Consider the following 19382-nt stretch of genomic DNA (forward strand, 5'->3'; position numbering starts at 1 on the left):
GGTGGTTCAGTAAGTTAAGCAACTAACTCTTGGTTTCAGCTCAGATCATGATCTCACGGTTTGTGAGTTCAAGCCCTGTGTCAGTCTCTGCAGCTGGCAGCATAGAGCCTGCTTGGGATTATCTCTCTCCCTCTCTCTTTGCCCCTCCCCTGCTCATGCTGTCTCTGTCTCTCTCAAAATAAATAGGTAAATTTAAATAAAAAAGTAAAAAGAATAACCTGTAAACATAAATGTCCTTTTATACAACATGGATTAAATAATGTGTACCATAACATGGAATAACATCCATCCATCAAAAGGAGTAAGGAAGTCTGTATGTACTCCCTATAAAAGATGTCTACATTACATTGCTGAATGTGAAAAAAATTCTGAATATATCTTTTAAGCCAAAAGCAATCATATATAAATAAGTATATGTAAACATATATATGGCACCAAGTAGCATGTGTGTTTGTATACAAGTTCAAAGTCTCATCTGACTACTGCAATCTCTTTGTGACAGGCACCCTGGCTTCTACTCTGATCTCTTTACAGTCTATTCTTCATGCAGCAACCCAGGTCATCCTTTTGAAAGGTAATCAGATCATGTCATCCCCCTGCTCTGTCTCCTCCAAAGCCTTTCAGTTACACTTAAAATAAAAACCAAAATTCTGATGGCCTATAAGACCAGTGTGGTATGACCCTCATCAACCACTCCAGACCTCATTTTATACCATTTTGCTCATTGCTCTTTGTGTTCTGGCCACAAATGTCTCTGTTATTCTTAGTCACACCAATATCAGCTTTGCCTTTGATCAAGCTCATCCTCACTTCAGGCACTCTTCCCCCAGGTATCTGTATGGCTAGGCATTATCACTTTATCCTAACATCTGTTCAACAGCAGTTGAGAGGACTTCCTGAGAGGACTTCCCTGACCATCATAACTGGTAAAGGATCCCTTGTTACTCTGTTCCCTTACCCATTTCTTTTCCTTCCTGTTTACCACGACATTATATTGTATAATTACCTATTTATTTGGTAATTTTTCAACTCACCAGAATAAAAGCTCCAGGAGAATAAGGATTTTGTTTTTTTAATGGATGTAACTTCAGAGCCACACACACACACACACACACACACACACACAAGACATATGGAAGGATACAAGCCAAGCTATTTTTCATTTTAAATTTACAGACATAATTCAAGTTGAAAAGTTGCAGCCATCTATTTTCTCCAGAGTGAAATACCTATCAAACAATTGTTACTAACTACTTGGGTTTCATTTATCAGAGAATAAAATACAATAAGACAAAAATAAATCTCACCTCCAAATAAGAATTGTCAGACAACCAATCAACAATCAAATCATACACTAAAATAACTCTCCCTTTCCAAAATTCAAGCTTTTGTACTATTAGGAAAATTAGTTTATGAAATCACTCTGGCAATAGTTTGAAAATAACAGATTGCTAGCTATAAGCAAAAGCTAAGCAATAATTACAGTGGACTCATTGAGTTTTAGTTACCCTTTGTTTTTGTTTTTTTCACATAAAGCATCAAAGGTCTTTTCTGTGTTGTTAACACATTCCAAATTTCAGAATTCAGAGGCTTAATTCTGTTTCAAATTATTCAAGTATTAATAAAGAAGTAAATTGCTATTTAAGCTTTACTTATGGTTAATACATGCACTAACACTGCCCACCCCAAAAAAACAGATGTTTGAAAAAGTTTCCCATATTATGTGATTTTCGTTGTTGCCATCAAAACAAAGAAATGTGTCACCTATAAAAACTCTATCTGTACAACTAAAACTTGGAAACAAAATTATCTAATCTGTTTAAAAATATTCTAAATAAAGAGTTTCAGTCAAAATAGAACAAAGGAAGATATAGATAGAACAAAGGAAGCTATAATTACAGAAGAGGGCCACAGAATGATGGAGCACAGTTACTGATGACATATAGCCCAGCAAAGAGAAAGCCATTAGGCTATCCTGACCTCTCTCCAGTCCTCCTGTCAGTGCCTCCCATTGAATGAACCCAATCAAAAGCCAGAACACAAGGCAGACCAGTTGATGCAGTCCTTAGAAATCAGCCTCCTGGGACACAGCACAGTGCACAAAAGTGGAGAATAGATTTGGATGGGCAAATGAAAATTATCCATCAAAGTAGAACCGTAGTATTATTAGACTTCAAGAACAACTATTTGAAATTAGGGAAGACAAAACTCTCATTGGTTTATTTCAACAAAAACTTTTGCCTGTCTAATATAGTCAGCCCAGCTTACAATGCCATTCCATCTGGATGTATGCATCTTTATGAGCTCTGAACTACAAAAGTCATTAAAGCTAAGTATTAAAATAAATTTAATATAAAACAAAACTTTCAAATAGTTCTACAGTCAAGTATTAACCAAGATTTTCAAAACTAATGAAATATCACAATGTCCTCACCAAAACTAACGTTTTGTAACATTAATGTTAACGCTTATTTTAAAATATGCTTATCTCTCATGTTTAAGTATTTAGATTGTAACACTTTACAATATACAAAATATAATAGTACAGAATATGATTAAATGATTGATAAATAAATATAGATACACTGGGGGTACCTATTCAAAATATTTTCTGCTTGGGAAGCCAGATCATAAAAGTTTGGAAACAAGTACTCTCATATTCAGCTGTACTGAATATCCAGAAAAGTTTTAAGAAAAAAAGTCTTCATGCCTACAAAAAAAGGTATTTATTAGACTATGAAATTTATTTCTTACTTGATCTTCCTTACCTATTCTCCCAGTTATTACTCTTATTCCCCTTGCATTTTTAACCCATCATCATCCAGATCTCCAATCTCTTATTTGATTCCTTCATTTGCACTAATATAATTCAGCCTTTTAGCTATCCACATATCAGGTAGTTGGGACCCATCATACCTGACAAACTGCTGATCTCATCTCTCTTAACCAATTATCCGTCTCAGGCATTCCATCTTTCTTGCACTGACAGCATGAAGCCTGCTCGGGATTTTCTGTCTCCCTCTCTCTCTGCCCCTCCCCCATTCACACTCTCTCAAAAATAAATAATTAAATGATTTATTTTAAACCTAAAATATTTTTATGAATTTTTTTTATTTGAATTCCAGTATAGTTAACATATGGTTATATTAGTTTTAGGTATACAGTACTGATTCAACAATTCCATACATCACCTAGTGCTCATCACAAGTATACTCCTTAAGCCCCATCCTCTATTTCACCCATTCTTCCACTCACCTCCTCCCTGATAACCATCAATTTGTTCTCTATAGTTAAGAGTCTGTTTCCTGGTTTGTCTTTTTTTCCTTTTGCTTGTTTTTTTTCTTAAATTCCACAAGTGAAATCATATAGTATTTGTCTTTTTCTGACTTATTTTGCCTACCATTATATTCTCTAGCTTGCATCCATGTCACTGCAAATAACAAGATTTCCTTTGTTTTTATGACTGAATAATATTCCATTGTAGATACATACCATTATTCTTTATCCATTCATCAGCTGATGGACACTTGGGTTTCTACGATAAAAATTTGCTACCGTAGATAATGCTACTATAAACATCAGGGTGCATGTATCCCTTTGAATTAGTGTTCTTGTATTCTTTGCATAAACACCCCATAGTGAAAATGCTGAATCTTAGTTCTATTTTTAACTTTTGAGGAACCTCCATACTGTTTTCCACAGTGGCTCCACCAGCGTGAATTCCCACCAACAATGCACAAATGTTCCTTTTTCTCCACATCCTTGCCAATACCTGTTGTTTCTTGTGCTGTTGATTTTAGCCATTCTGACAGGTGTGATGGGATATCTCATTATAGTTTTGATTTGCATTTCTCTGATGATCAGTCATGTTGAGCATTCTTTTATGTGTCTATTGGCCATATGTACTCTTCTTTGGAGAAATGTCTGTTCATGTCTTCCCCATTTTTTAATTGGGTTTTTTTTTTTTTCGCATTGAGTTTCATAAGTTCTTTATATATTTTTGATACTGACCCTTTATCAGATATGTCATTTCCAAATATCTTCTTCCATTCTGTAGAAGTTGCCTTTCAGTTTTGTTCGACTTGCCTTTCAGTTTGATTTCCTTCACTGTGCAAATGCTCTTTATTTTTATGTAGTCCCAAAAGTGTATTTTTGCTTTTGTTTCCCTTGCCTCACAATACATATCCAGGAAAAAGTTGCTATGGCTGATGTCAAAGAAGTTACTACTTGTGTTCTCTTCTAGGATTTTGATGGTTTCAGGTCTCCCAGTTAGGTCTTTAATCCATTTTGAATTTATTTTTTAATAGGTGTAAGAAAGTGGTCCAGCTTCTTTCTTTTGCATGTTGCTGTCCAGTTTTCCCAATACCATTTGTTAAAGAGACTGTCCTTTTCCCATTGGACATTCTTTCCTATTTTGTCAAAATTAATTGACCGTAAAGTTTGGGTTTATTTCTGGGTTTTCTATTCTGTTCCACTGATCTGTGTGTTTATTTTTGTGACAGCATCATACTGTTTTGATTACTACAGATTTGTAATAACTTGAAGTCTAGAATTGTGATGCTTCCAGGTTTGCTTCTTTTTCAATAGTGCTTTGGCTATTTGGGGTCTTTCGTGATTTCATATAAATGTTAGAACTGTTTGTTCTAGCTTTTTTGGTGGAGTCTTTCGGATTTTCCATATACAGTATCATTTCATCTGCAAATAGTGAAAGTTTCACTTCTTCCTTGCCGATTTGGATTCCTTTTCTTTTTGTTGTCTGATTGCTGTGGATAGGACTTCCAGTACTATGTTGAATAGCAGTTTGAGAGTGGACATCCTTGTCTTCCCCCTGACCTTAGCCAAAAAGCTCTCAGTTTTTCCCCACTGAGAATGAGGTTAACTGTTGGTTTTTCATATAAAGCCTTTACTATGTTGACATATATTCCCTCTGGACCTACTTTGTTGAGGGTTTTTATTGTGAATGGATATTGTATTTTGTCAAATGTTTTTGTGCATCTACTGATATGATATGATTTGTATCCCTTCTCTTATTGACGTATCACATTAAGTGATTCGGAAACACTGAACCACCCTTGCAACCAAGAAATAAATTCCACTTGATTGTGGCAAATGATTTTTTTTTTTTATTTTATGTAGGTGAATGGCTTTCTGAACGTATTGTTTAATTCGGTTTGCTAGTATTTATTGAGAATTTTTGCATCTATGTTCATCACAGATAATAGCCTGCAGTTCTCTCTTGTAGTGGTGTCTTTATCTGGTTTTGCTATCAGGATAATGCTGGCCTCACAGAATTAGTTTGTTAGTTTTCCTTCCTTTTTTATTTTTTGAAATACTTGGAGAAGAATACCTATTAATTCTTTAGATGTTTGGTAGAATTCAACTGTGAAGCCATCTGGTCTTTGACTTGTGTTTTTGGGTGGTTGTTTGGTTACTGATTCAATTTATTTGCCAGTTCAGTCTATTCAAACTTTCTATCTCTTCCTGATTCTAATTTGGTTAGTTATGTTTCCACAAATTTATCCACTTCTTCTAAGTTTGTCCAATTTGTTGGCATACAGTTTTTTCATAATATTCTCCTGTAATTGTATTTCTGTGGTGTTGGTTGTTATTTCTCCTCTCTCATTTGTGATTTTGAGTTTTGGGGTTTTTTTGTTGTTGTTGTTGTTTTATGTTTGTTTGATGAGTCTGGCTAGGGGATTATGAATTTTATTGATCTTTTCAAAGAACAAGCTCCTAGCTTTCTTAGTTTTGTATCATTTGTTTTTGCTTTAATCTTCACTGTTTGCTTCCTTCTGCTGGATTTGGATTTGTTTGTTCTTTTTTCTATCTCATTTAGCTGTAAGGTTAGGTTGTTTGAGATTTGTCTTGCTTTTTAAGGAGGCCTGTATTGCTATAAATTTCTCTCTTAGAACTGCTTTTCTGCATCCTAAAGATTCTGGACCATTTTGTTTCTATTTTTGTCTCCATGTAATTTTTTGTTTCTTCTTGATTTCTGGTTGCCCCATTGTTTACTAGCATATTATTAAACCTCCACGTGTTTGTGGTCTTCCCAGATTTTTTATTGTGGTTGATTTCTAGTTTCATAGCATTGTCAGAAAACATGCATCATATGACTTCTATCTTTTTGAATTTCTTGAGAGTTGTTTTGTGGCCTAATATATGCTCTATTCTGGAGAATATTCCATGTGCCCTTGAAAAGAATATGTATTCTGCTGTTTTAGGGTGGAGCACTCTGAGTATATATGCTAAATCTATCTGGTTCAATGTGTCATTCAAAGCCAGTTTCCTTGTTGATTTTGTTTAGATGATCTGTTCACTGATGTAAGTGGGGTGTTAAAGTCCCCTACTATTGTTGTTTTATTATTGTTGAGTTCCGTTATATTTGTTATTTTTTTATGTATTGGGGTGCTCCCATGTGGGGTGCATATTTATAACTGTTATATGTTCTTGTAGGATTATTATATAGTTTCCTTCTCTCTTGTTACAGTCTTTGTTTTAAAGTCTAGTTTGTCCAATATAAATATTGCTATCCTATCTTTGTTTTGACAACGATTTGCATGATAAATGTTTCTCTATCCCCTACTTTCAATCTGCAGGCATCTTTTCTTCTGAAATGACTCTCCTGTAGGCAGCATAGATTGGTCTTGTTTTTTATCTACTCTGTCACACTGTGCCTTTTGATTAGAGCATGTAGTCCATTTACATTCAAAATAGTTATTGAAATTTTTCTCTGATCCTTTCTTGTCTTTCTCTCATGGTTTGCTGGTTTCTTTGGTGATAGACTTAAATTTCTTTCTTTTATTCTTTACATCTCTATTACTGGTTTTTGAATTTGTGGTTACCATTCAGTTTGCATATAATATCTTCTGTATATGTGGTCTCATAAATTTAAACCTGTTCTTTATTCCTCTTCCCCTTACATTTTAGGTATATACTGTTATTTTACATCCTCTTATTTTGTGAATCTCTTGACTGATTTTTACATATACTTATTTTTACTGCTTTTGTGTTTCCTACTCTTCATTCTCTTATTTATAGTCTTTCTTTTCCACTCAAAGATTTCTAGTAGGACTGATTAAGTGGTCATGAACTCCTTTAGTTTCTGTCTGAGAAACTCTCTTATCTCTCCTTATATTCTGAATGATAGTCTTAACTGGGTACAGTATTCTGGGCTGCAGATCTTTCATTTTCAGCACCTTACATATTTCATGCCCTTCTCTTCTGGCTTACAATGTTTCTGCTGAAAAATCTGCTGACAGGCAAACTCATGAAGTTTCCCTTGTTTGTATCTCTTTTCTCTTGCCACTTAAAAAAAAAAAATTGTCACTAATTTTTGCCACCTTAATTACTATTTGTCTTGGTGTGGACCTCCTTGGGTTGATTTTGTTGGGGGATCTCTGTGCCTCCTGGATCTGCATATCTGTGCCCTTCCCCAATAGATTAGGGAAGTCTACAGCTATTATTTCTTCAAATAAGTTTTCTGCTCCCTTTTCTCTCTCTTCTTATTCTGAAATACCTATAATGGGAATATTACACTTGTCAAGGTGTCTCTTTAAGGGAGGGTCTCAGCTTCCTAACATCCTGAGCTCTCCCAGAACCAAGCCCACTGATTTTCAAAATTCCAAACTTTATGTTCCGTTAGTTATAAGAACCCACGAATTCAGCCCCTCTCATTTTCAAAGCTAAATGTTATAGGGATTCAGCTTTCCCATGCAGACTCCCCAGGGTGATACTCTGTTTCTTGCCCTTTTCCGCACTTGTGACTTCCTACTGCCCGCGATGGCCAGGATTTTGCTTCCCACTGCATCTCCACCCTTCCTACCCTCTTTCATGTGGCCTGTTCTCTACCTTTAGCTGTAGAATTTGTTCTGCCAGTCTTCCAGTAGTTTTCTGGGGTATTTACATTGATATGATATGTTACCTAGTTGTATCTGTGGGACAAGGCAAACTTAGGGTCCTCCTGCTCTGCCATCTTCCCAGCTCTGCCATCTTCCCAGCTTCCCATATGATATTTTTTCATTCATATTTACTCAACTGCTCTATACTGTGTGATTACTTTCTCAACAAGGACTTGGACTTTACAGAAAGAACAGTTTTACATCAGTAGGAAAGAGTAGAGAAATACTAATTATATTCATTCCCGTTATTCATTCATTCAAAATATTTGCTGAGCAACAGGAACTCAGCAATGAACATGATGATAGTGTGTATGTACTGAATGAAAAGTGTAAGAATCAAAGATGAATTTGATATATTCAGATTGAAACAATAGTGACACCACAGAGAAGAATGAGAAAGCTGAAAAGAAAAACAGAAAAATTAGAAGGAGATCTGGGTTAGAAATAAACTTAGTTTTTAACATTTTCAGATACAATAGTTGTACAACCCATTGGAAAAGTTCTGTGGACAGAAATATGAAACTAAAACAAAAGGGAAAGCTCAAAATATTGATTTGAGAGTCTTACTGATAAAGTTATAAAAAATAAATGCTCTTGCCATACAAGAATAGATTTAAGAAGATCTAAAGGCATAACTTCAGAGATTATCCACAGTTATAATGAAAAACACAGCCAAAGGAAGACTCAAAAGATAAACAGTTTAAGTAATAGCACAATAGAGTGGAAAGGAGAAAAGTTATAAGTACGAAGTGATCTAAACTATTTCATTCACCAAATAGATGGAGAGGGGAAAGTGAAAGCAAAGGATTAAACAAGAAGGCATTCATTAGCAAAATGCAAGATGGCAAGTTCAACAGGAATTGCAAAAGTCCTTATAAAAACAACAAACAAAACTTTCAAGGCCTATATTTGTAACTGAAGTGGCACCAAATAAAAAAATTAAATTTCCAAAAGAACTGCAGACTATCATAATTAATTTTTAATAAGAATATTTTGCTTAGAATAATTTTCCATTTCTTGATTTTCTCTAAGGTACACACAAAGGTTAAGTTTTTATTTACAAGAAAATAGCACTCAGTGCCTTACCAACGTCAACAATTTTGATAAGCATTTTTACTAAGTTAGGACTGCTCTGCTGAACATCTTACTACCACTACAGCTATTCCTTATCATACAGAAGCAATCACTTCTCAGCACAGGCAAAACAGAAGGCTCCCTGGGTCACTAACTCTCATACAGTGCATTTATATTCAAGTTCCCTAGAAGACAGTAAAGTTGTGACAGTTGTAAAGAGCTAACTAAATGTTTATGCACTGAATTCAGAAGCACCCAAATATATAAAACAACTGATCACAAACATAAGCAATCTTACTGGTAAGAATGTGGTAACTGCAGGGGACTTTAATACTCCACTTACAACAATGGACAGATCATCTAGACAGAAAATCAATAAACAAACAATGGCTCTGAATAATACACTGGACCAGATGGACTTGACAGATATATTTAGAACTTTTCATCCTAAAGCAACAGAATATACATTCTTCTGGAGTGCACATGGAACATTCTCCAAGATAGATCACAAAACAGCCCTCAATAAATACAAAAGAATTGAGATCATACATACTTTCAGATCACAATGCTATGAAACTTGAAATCAACCACAGGAAAAAGTTTGGAAAACTTCCAAATGCATGGAAGTTAAAGGACATTCGACTAAAGAATGAATGGGTCAACCAGGCAATTAAAGAAGAAATTTAAAAATATATGGAAAAAAATGGAATGAAAATACATCAATGTAAACCCTTTAGGATGCAGCAAAGGTAGCCCTAAGAGAAAAATACACTGCAATCCAGGCCTATCTCAAAAAACAGAAAAATCCCCAAAACAAAATCTAACAGCACACCTAAAGGAACTAGAAGCAGAACAGCAAAGAAACACCAAACCCAGCAGAAGAAGAGAAATAATAAAGATCAGAGCAGAAATAAACAATATAGAATCAAAACAACAACAACAAAAAAAAAAAAAACAGTAGAACAGATCAATGAAACTAAGAGCTGGTTTTTTGAAAAAATAAAGAAAACTGATAAACTCCTAGCCAGACACCTCAAAAAGGAGAGTGGACCCAAATAGATAAAAACACAAATGAAAATGAATTTATTACAACCAATCCCTCAGAAATACAAGCAATTATCAGAGAATACTATGAAAAATTATATGCCAACCAACTGGACACCCAGGAAGAAATGGACAAATTCCTAGACACCCACACGGTACCAAAACTCAAACGGGAAGAAATAGAAAATTTGAACAGACCCATAACTGGTGAAGAAATTCAATCAGTTACCAAATTTCTCCCAATAAATAAAAGTCCTAGACCAGATGGCTTCCCAGAGGAATTCTACCAGACATCTAAAGGAGAATTAATACCTATCCTTCTCAAGCTGTTCCAAAAAATAGAAACAGAAGGAAAACTTCCGGACTCATTCTATGAAGCCAGAATTACCTTGATTCCCAAACCAGACAGAGACTCCACAAAAAAGGAGAACTACAGGCCAATATCCCTGATGAACATGGATGCAAAAATTCACAAGATACTAGCAAATCAAATTCAACAACATATAAAAAGAACTATTCACCATGATCAAGTGGGATTTATTCCTGGGCTGCAGGGCTGGTTCAATATTCGCAAATCAGTCAGTGTGATACATCACATTAATAAAAGAAAGAACAAGACCACATGATACTGTCGATAGATGCAGTAAAAGCATTTGACAAAACGTAGCATCCTTTCTTAATAAAAACCCTAAAGAAAGTCAGGATAGAAGGAACATACCTAAACATCATAAAAGCCATCTATGAAAAGCCCACAACTAATCTCATCCCCAATAGGGAAAAACTGAGAGCTTTCCCCCTGAGATCAAGAAGACGACAGGGATGTCCAATCTCACCACTGTTGTTTAACACAGTGATGGAAGTCCTAGCATCTGCAATCAGACAACAAAATGAAATAAAAGGCCTCAAAACTGGCAAAGAAGAAGTTAAACTTTCACTTTTTGCAGACGACAGGATACTCTACATGGAAAACCTGAAAGACTCCACCAAAAGACTCCCAGAAGTGATACATGAATGCAAAGTCGCAGGATACAAAGTCAAGGTACAGAAATCGGTTGCATTTTTATACACCAATAACGAAGTAAAAGAAAGAGAAACAAAGAAACTGACCCAATTTACAATTGCATCAAGAACCATAAAATATCTAGGAATAAACCTAACCAAAGATGTAAAAGACCTGTATGCTGAAAACTATAGAAAGCTTATGAACGAAACTGAAGACACAAGAACATTCCATGCTCATGGATTGGAAGAATAAGTATTGTTAAAATGTCAATACTACCCAAAGCAATCTACACATTAAATGAGATCCCAATCAAAGTTGCACCAGCATAATTCTCAAAGCTAGAACAATCCTAACCTTTGTGTGGAATCTGTATTGTATGAAAAGGCCCCAAATAGCCAAAGTAATATTGAAGAAGAAAACCAAAGCAGGAGGCATCACAATCCCAGACTTTAGCCTCTACTACAAAGCTATAATCATCAAGACAGTATGGTATTGGCACAAAAACAGACACATAGACCAATGGAATAGAATAGAAAACCCAGAATTGGACTCACAAATGTATGGCCAACTAATCTTTGACAAAGCAGGAAAGAATATCCAATGGAAAAAAAGACAGTCTCTTTAACAAATGGTGCTGGGAGAACTGGACAGCAACATGCAGAAGAATGAAACTAGACCACTTTCTTACACCATTCACAAAAAATAAAGTCAAAATGGATGAAAGACCTAAATGTGAGACAGGAAACCATCAAAACCCTAGAGGAGAAAGCAGGCAACAACCTCTTTGACCTCAGTCACAGCAATTTCTTGCTTGACACGTCTCCAAAGGCAAGAGACTTAAAAGTAAAAATGGACTATTGGGACCTCATGAAGAGAAAAAGCTTCTGCACTGCAAGGGAAACAATCAACAAAACTAAAAGGCAACCAATGGAATGGGAAAAGACATTTGCAAATGCCATATCGGAAGAAGAGTTAGTATCCAAAATCTACAAAAGAACTTACCAAACTCAACACCAGAAAAACAATCCAGTGAAGAAATGGGCAGAAGACATGAACACTTTTCCAAAGAAGACATCCAGATGGCCAACAGACACATGAAAAGATGCTCAACGTCACTCCTCATCAGGGAAATACAAATCAAAGCCACACTGTGAGGTGATACCACCTCACACTGGTCAGAGTGGCTAAAATGAACAAATCAGGAGACTGTAGATGCTGGACAGGATGTGGAGAAATGGGAACCCTCTTGCACTGTTGGTGGGAATGCAAACTGGTGCAGCCGCTCTGGAAACAGTGTAGAGGTTCCTCAAAAAATTAAAAATAGAACTACCTATGACCCAGCAATGGCACTACTAGGAATTTATTCGAAGGATACAGGAGTGCTGATGCCTAGGGGCACTTGTACCCCAATGTTTATAGCAGCACTTTCAACAATAGCCAAATTATGGAAAGAGCCTAAATGTCCATCAACTGATGAATGGATAAAGATGCAATTTATATATACAATGGAATACTACTTGGCAATGAGAAAGAATTCATGCCATTTGCAGCAATGTCAATGGAACTAGAAGGTACTATGCGGAGTGAAATAAGTCAGTCAGAGAAGGAAAGATATCACATGTTTTCAGTCATAAGTGGATCTTGAAAAACTTAACAGAAGACCATGAAGGAAGGGAAGGGGGAAAAAAACAGTTACAAACAGAGAGGGAGGAGGCAAACCATAAAAGACTTAAATACAGAGAACTGAGGGTTGATGGGAGTGTGGGGGAGAGGGGAAAATGGGTGATGGGCATTGAGGAGGGCACTTGTTGGGATGAGCAGTGGGTGTTGTATGTAAGCAATAAACAATGGGAATCCACCCCAAAAACCAAGAGCACACTGTACACATTGTATATTAGCCACTATATATATCTATATGTATATGTGTATGTGTATATATATATATATATATATACATATAAAACTTTGAGAATAGATTTGTTGCCTAAATCTTAATCCTAGTTCTATCATAAATAATATATACATAAAACAAATTGTTATATGTCACTAATATATATTTATATATAAAAGTATATTTATAAGTTTATACTTTGTACATGCAATGCTATTATATACACCAAAAAGTAAACTAAAATAGAGATTTAAAAAGAATTAAAAAAAAAAAACAAATATACTGAAATTGTAATATTTTCTTCCTTCACCCCAGTCAATCATCCTGCATACCTGCTGGGGTGCAAACTCTACTCTGGAGACCATACCGTAGCTATACAGAAGCACCTGTAGTTCCCAGAAACACTGCATTTCATACCTTGCATTCACTATAGTTGAGCATTCTACAATGCCACCCTGAAGCCCTCCAAAAAATATACAGCAGCAATCTTCAATAACTGTTCAGGTATAAATGTCTTTACGTTATCTTTTACCTAATCTCTTTCCCCCTTCTCATTTCCTCTTCTCACTTGCCATCCCCACACTTATTCCCATTCAGATTTAGGTCTCCCTCTTAAATTCCCCTTGTACCTGTCTATATGTCCATTATAGAATCGTTATCTTTTTAAGTCTCTGTTTCCCTACTAAACTATGTTTATAGGCTTGGGGCTTATCTTTTGATCTCAGGAAGCTGAATGTCTAGCTTTGGCAGATACTAAACTGTACAAATAATCTAGCCTAATACTCTGACAGTACAAATGACTTAGACTGAGATTCAAATTAAACACTATGTCCATAGTCCAGGGTACTAAAACTATTGGGCTGCTCTACCATGATAATGTGTCATTTTCTTTACTGTACCTCATTTCTTGCTCGCTAAAAGCTCAGCAGTATATGGAGCAGCTGTAAAGTTCTCTTTACAATAATCTAAAAATAAGAATTCAATGTTTTACAAATATATATAAGACAAAAGAAAACTTAAATAATATCTAAGAGATTTTTTTTTATTACTAAAATACCACATACCATGTGTTTTCAAACAAGGTATCTGAGTCAACTGCTAAAAATCATACTCATGTGGCCGGTTCACAGAATGTTGTTCTGGAACATCTATGTATCTTAATTTATACCAGTTATAACCCACACTTTTCTCAAAGTTATGCCCACTCAAAGCATTTATTTAGTAATAACTCAGATTTTAGGCTATTATAGAAAAAGAAATGAATTCTATAAGTGTGGTCTGGCAAACTTATTAATAATTAATTACAAAATGTTTACCTACATCAAATACAATAAAATTGAAGGACTCAAAACTTCATCTGAGACCATCATATTTTTAGTTTTTGCTACTAAAATGCAAGAATTTTATCTCTTGAACTAATAATGTCAGAAATACATTATGTCATTATGTTTATAAACAACAGAATATCTTAAGTTTACAAGACCAGTGCTCTAACCCCTGAGCTATGGAGTCAACCGAGAATGTCTTAAGTTTAATTTTTCTTTAATGTGTATTTTTAAGACACGCGTGCATGCGCGCGCACACACACACACACACACACACAGTATGAGCGGGGTAGGGGCAAAAGGAGAGAGGGAGACACAGAATCCGAAGCAGGCTCAAGGCTCCTAGCCATCAGCACAGAGTCCAACCTGGGGCTGGAACTCATGAACTGCGAGATAATGACCTGAACAAAAGTCGGGCACTTAACCGACTGAGCCACCCAGGGGCCCCTTAAGTTTAATTTCTAAGTATGGATGCTATTAGACCATATGGGAATACAGCATTCTGAGCATTAGCCACCAGGAATCATTCTAACTAAGCATTTAGAAATTAACTTTATGTTCAACAGTCTTCTTGTTCTTTTGTCGGGCTCAAAAAGTATTTATTATACACATAAACTTTTGAAAACACCTGTAATTCATCCAAACCAATACGCTACTTCTTAGCACTTTCATGCAATCTCATTCTAAAGCCGTTTCCACATTTGTAAATCTGGATGCTTGGACTAGATGAACGCTATGGTGCCTTCCAAGTCTAAAATCCTGTGACATCAACTTGGAGTATATTTTACCACTTAAAAAAGTGACGTGTGAATGGATTGGTTTTCTCTGTAAGTCATAACTATAGTGACTCTGTGGAGACAATAGTAACAAACACACTACACAAGTATAACATTAAATAAAGTATTAAAAGCAAATCTGTGAATAATCATTACCAAATGATTGTATTTTATGAAAGGATTCAAGAAGAAATTCCTTAAATAGAGGCCCTCTAATGAGTCAAGCACTAGGTTAACTATTGTTTTCAGTGAAAGAAGTCACTGATAGTCTTGAAAACATCGTATGGGAAGCCAACGACATATTACATTATTTTTAAACTACCATTATAAATCCAGGTCCAGGGGTACCTGGTTGGCTCAATCAGTTAAGCATTAAACTCTTAATTTAGGCTCAGGTCATGATCCCAGGGTAATGGGATCGAGCCCACGTCAGGCACTGCATTGAGTGTGGCGCCTGCTCAAGATTCTCTCTCTTCCTTTCTCTCAAAAATAAATAAAATAAAATAAAACAAAGTAAAATAAAATAAAATAAAATAAAATAAAATAAAATAAAATAAAATAATAAAATAAAAATAAAATAAATCAAGGACCAAAAACCTACAACTTCTCAGAAACTATTCCATAAAAGCACTAGTTTAAGGCCCAGGAAATGAGGAAAATATTCATTTATTCAACTACTATTGCTAATATTGTAATGGTTACAACTTATATCAGACTAATTATGGAACTGACACTGTTGACTTTACATTTATTAACTCATTTAATCTTACAGCAACCCCATGAGATACTATTATTATCTGAAGCCAAAAAGGTAGTGACTTGTTCAAGTTCACTCAGCTAGTAAAGAATCAAACTACTATTCCACTTCAACTACCATTTCCAACATTCAATTATTTTTCTATTCCTGAAGAATTTCCACTTGAGAAATTAATTTGGTTCACATCAAATATATATTTATAAATATGTTTATTTTAGTATCTCTTGTGTTACATTATTTTCTCTGACTAAAGAAAAATAATTGACTCTGGCTATTTGTGTGGATTATATCAAGAGCACAGTGCCATCTGAAATGACTCTGATTTCTGGTAGAATAAACACAAAAGTCTAAACGTTTTAAAAATTTTGTGTTGATGCATCCACTATTATCACAAAAATTCGGTCTCCTCATATGAAGCTGAGAGAAAAGATCAGGAATACGCCAGAGTAATCATTAACCATTTAAACACAATCCGTAAATTCCCGACGGTCGACATGGGTAGTGAAAAAAAGATACATTTTTTAAACGGTTTGAAACGACCATCTTTTTACACAAGCCAAACACATTTTTCAAACGATACTTCATCCTAAAACCTTTTTCTAACGTCATGTTAAAACTGTCTAGAAGTGGCGGGTCCATCTCCCATCTCACTAAAACTTTCTTTCCCTCTACCCTACCCCCGTAATTCTTCCTATGGGTACCATATTACTTTCTATCTACAAACTTTACCTGTTCTTCTGCGCTCAGGACTCGACTCCCTTTCAGCTTTCCATTTGGGGAATGCGTACATTCACCACACACCCACCACACCCTTGTGGGCCTCCACTCAGGCCTGCTCCTCCTCCCGGGTTCTGCAGCACCAACCCTGCACGTAACAGCTACGCCCCCCGTCCCCTGGCCCAACCCATCCTCGGACACGTGCGACGATGTTTGTGTCACTCCAGCAGTCCCACTGGGGACAGGACTCACTTACCGAGAAAGAAGCGCCAACTTTTGCTCCAGCATCATCTCTAGCTTCTGGCCCTGTTTGGAGATCCAATGGTCCACTCCATGCAGGCGGTAGCATGTCTCCAGCATCAACCTGAAGTCCGCCACGAACTCGGTGATGCCGCGGTACTGGCCGCCGGCGAACTTCTCCTCCATCTGCAGCAGACACATGCCCTGCCCGACCTGCGGCGGGAGGGCGCGACCGCCCCGGCCCCCGCTGCGCGGCCCCTCAGCCACCTCAGCCTCCCCGAAGGCAACGCCCCCCAAGGGCTGCAGGAAGGGGGCAGTGAGGCCCCGGTGCTTCTCCTGCAGGAACTCGCCCAGGATGCGGTAGCCCTGCTGCAGCTCATAGGTCAGGTCCTGCTCCTTGCAGCCACAGCCCCCGACCACCATCGCCTCTTCCTCCTCCTCTTCGTCGTCCTCCTCCTCCTGCGAAGAGGTACCCCTCCCTTGAGCCGGCCTTGAGGCCGGGACCGCTACTGCCATCTCCTCCTCGTCTTCCTCTTCCTCGGTCGCTGGTGGCGGCCGCTCCTCCTCCCCGGCAGGCTCCATCTCCCCCGGCGTCTCGGGCACGCTCATGGCCCCGGCAGAACCACGTCGGGCCGTGTGGAGAGGCCGATCGAGGCGCCGGGGAACGCGTGAGCGCGGGCCGCTTCCTTAGGGCTCGGCCTTGCCCCGCAGCCCCAGCCGCATTGGGCTTTCCTCTCAACCGCCTGCTCCGCTCGCTACCCGCGGGGGTCCTGAGCTTGTAGCCGGCGGGGCGGGGTTACATGCCGCGCTGGGGAGGGGGGAGAGAAGAGGAGAGCCTAGGTGCCCTCCTCTCCCCTCCCCCCGGCGGCGGAGCGCGCCAGGCCCTCCTTTGCCTCACCCCTTCGCGCCCCGCCCGCCTGCTCCTCACCGGCCAGGCTAGGCCTGGCTGCCGCGGCCTCGGCGCCCCACCCTCTCCGGGCCGGCCGTAAGGGGGTTGGGAGGGGACGAAGAGGAAGTGAGGATTCTTCTCTAGCCGCCCCGAAGGGGGCTGCAGCACTGGGCTGCGGAGGCTGGGGCTCCTCCTCCTCTCCCCTCACACCCGCTCCCGCCCCCTCTCTACCTGCGGGGTACCCGGGCAGGAGGAGGCGGCGCGCGGAACGGCCCCGGCGACAACTGTCAGTTATAAGTCCCGCTGGGCCGAGGGCGGGGGGAAGGAAGGGGAGGGGCGGAGAAGAAGAGGGAGGGCACTCAAGCAACCCCCCAGGCTCTGGAAAGAGGCAAAAAAAGGGCACCGTCCCCATCCACGGTGCGCATGCGTAGTGGAACAGCCCCACCCACCCCCTTCGCGTCTCGCCCAGCTACGCAAAAGCACTGACTTGGGTTGCGCGACCGGCTCCGAGGCCTATAGGTTGCGCGGACCAATTATGTCATCAGCATGTAGACTACTGTTAAGGGGCGGAGTGGGCGCCTGCGCAGGAGTACTCGACACTGCCGAAGAGGCCCAAGGGCTTTTAAAGAAAGCGAAAGAGTTTTTTTTTTTTTTTTTCTTTTGCAAGACCCTAAAAGCCCTAAAAACTAAAATTAATCCTGGGGCGCTTGGGTGCTTCAGTCAGTTAAGCTTCTAACTCTGGCTCAAGTCATGATCGCATAGTTCCTTCGTTGGAGCCGCATGTCAGGCTTTGTGCTGACAGCTCACAGCCTGGAGCCTGCTTCAGATTCTTTATCTCCCTCTCTCTCTGTCCCTCCACTGTTCTTGCTCTGTCTCTCAAAAATAAATAAATGTTAAAAAAAAAAAAGGGGGGGGGAGAAAAAGAAAAACTAAAATTAATTCTGAAGGACCTTGCTCCATAAAACCCTTGTTAATGGCAAATGAATAGTGAGAAAGCACAAAATGTAAATCCTATCCTGTTGTAAATTTCATATTTTCTGTACCCACCTTCACCCATGTAACTGCCGGGTTTTTAATATAAAACTAGAATTTTATAGTTTAGAAAACAGGTGCAAGGACTCGACCAACTAAAACATATGTTCACATGCAAAAAAAAAAAAAAAGATAATTTGTAAAACTGTTAATTTCTAAAACTCTGGTCCAGTTCTTGACCAATTCCTATTTTAAGTAATGTCTTGTTTTCAGTTAAAATTAACATATTCCCACCTCCATTCTTGAGATCTGCTAAGAATAAAGGAAGGGAATGGAAACTTACTAAAAATCCTTGGGGTTATAAAGTTTTCAAATATTTCAAGTCTAAGCTGCACAGTATTAGTCAGGTCGTTAGCCTTACAATGTCACCATACATTTAAAAATTACTTTTGAATGTCTAAAACGTGAACTCCTCATTCACTTTAATTAGGTAATGCTTAAAGTAAGTGGGGTGAAAGAGTGTAATGGTTCCATAAAGCAGATATTAGTATTTTCTTATGTTCTATTAGAAAGATGCAAATCTCGGGGTGCCTGGGTGGCTCAGTAGATTAAGCAACCGATTTGGCTCAGGTTGCAATCTCACAGCTGGTGAGTTCCATACCCACATCAGGCTCTGTGCTGACAGCTCGCAGCCTCTAGAGCCTGCTTCGGATACTGTGTCCCTCTCTGTCTGCTCCTCCCCCGCTCATATTCTCTCTGTCTCTCAAAAAATAAATAAGCATTTAAAAATTTTTTT

The 19382-nt window shown here is 38.2% G+C and overlaps 1 protein-coding gene across 1 annotated transcript in view; it reads right to left on the minus strand.

Annotated features, from left to right (window-relative positions):
* KIAA2026 (KIAA2026 ortholog) overlaps positions 1–17533 on the minus strand; it is a 129835-nt gene extending 112302 nt beyond the window's left edge. The window contains exon 1 of the mRNA XM_042964777.1: positions 16742–17533. Within this exon, the coding sequence (XP_042820711.1) occupies positions 16742–17334 (593 nt within the window). The 5' untranslated portion in view covers positions 17335–17533. The remainder of the gene's footprint in view (positions 1–16741) is intronic.
* Positions 17534–19382: the final 1849 nt, after the last annotated feature.

Source organism: Panthera tigris, chromosome D4 (genome assembly GCF_018350195.1).
Source record: "Panthera tigris isolate Pti1 chromosome D4, P.tigris_Pti1_mat1.1, whole genome shotgun sequence".
In the NCBI taxonomy this organism is placed as follows: domain Eukaryota; kingdom Metazoa; phylum Chordata; class Mammalia; order Carnivora; family Felidae; genus Panthera; species Panthera tigris.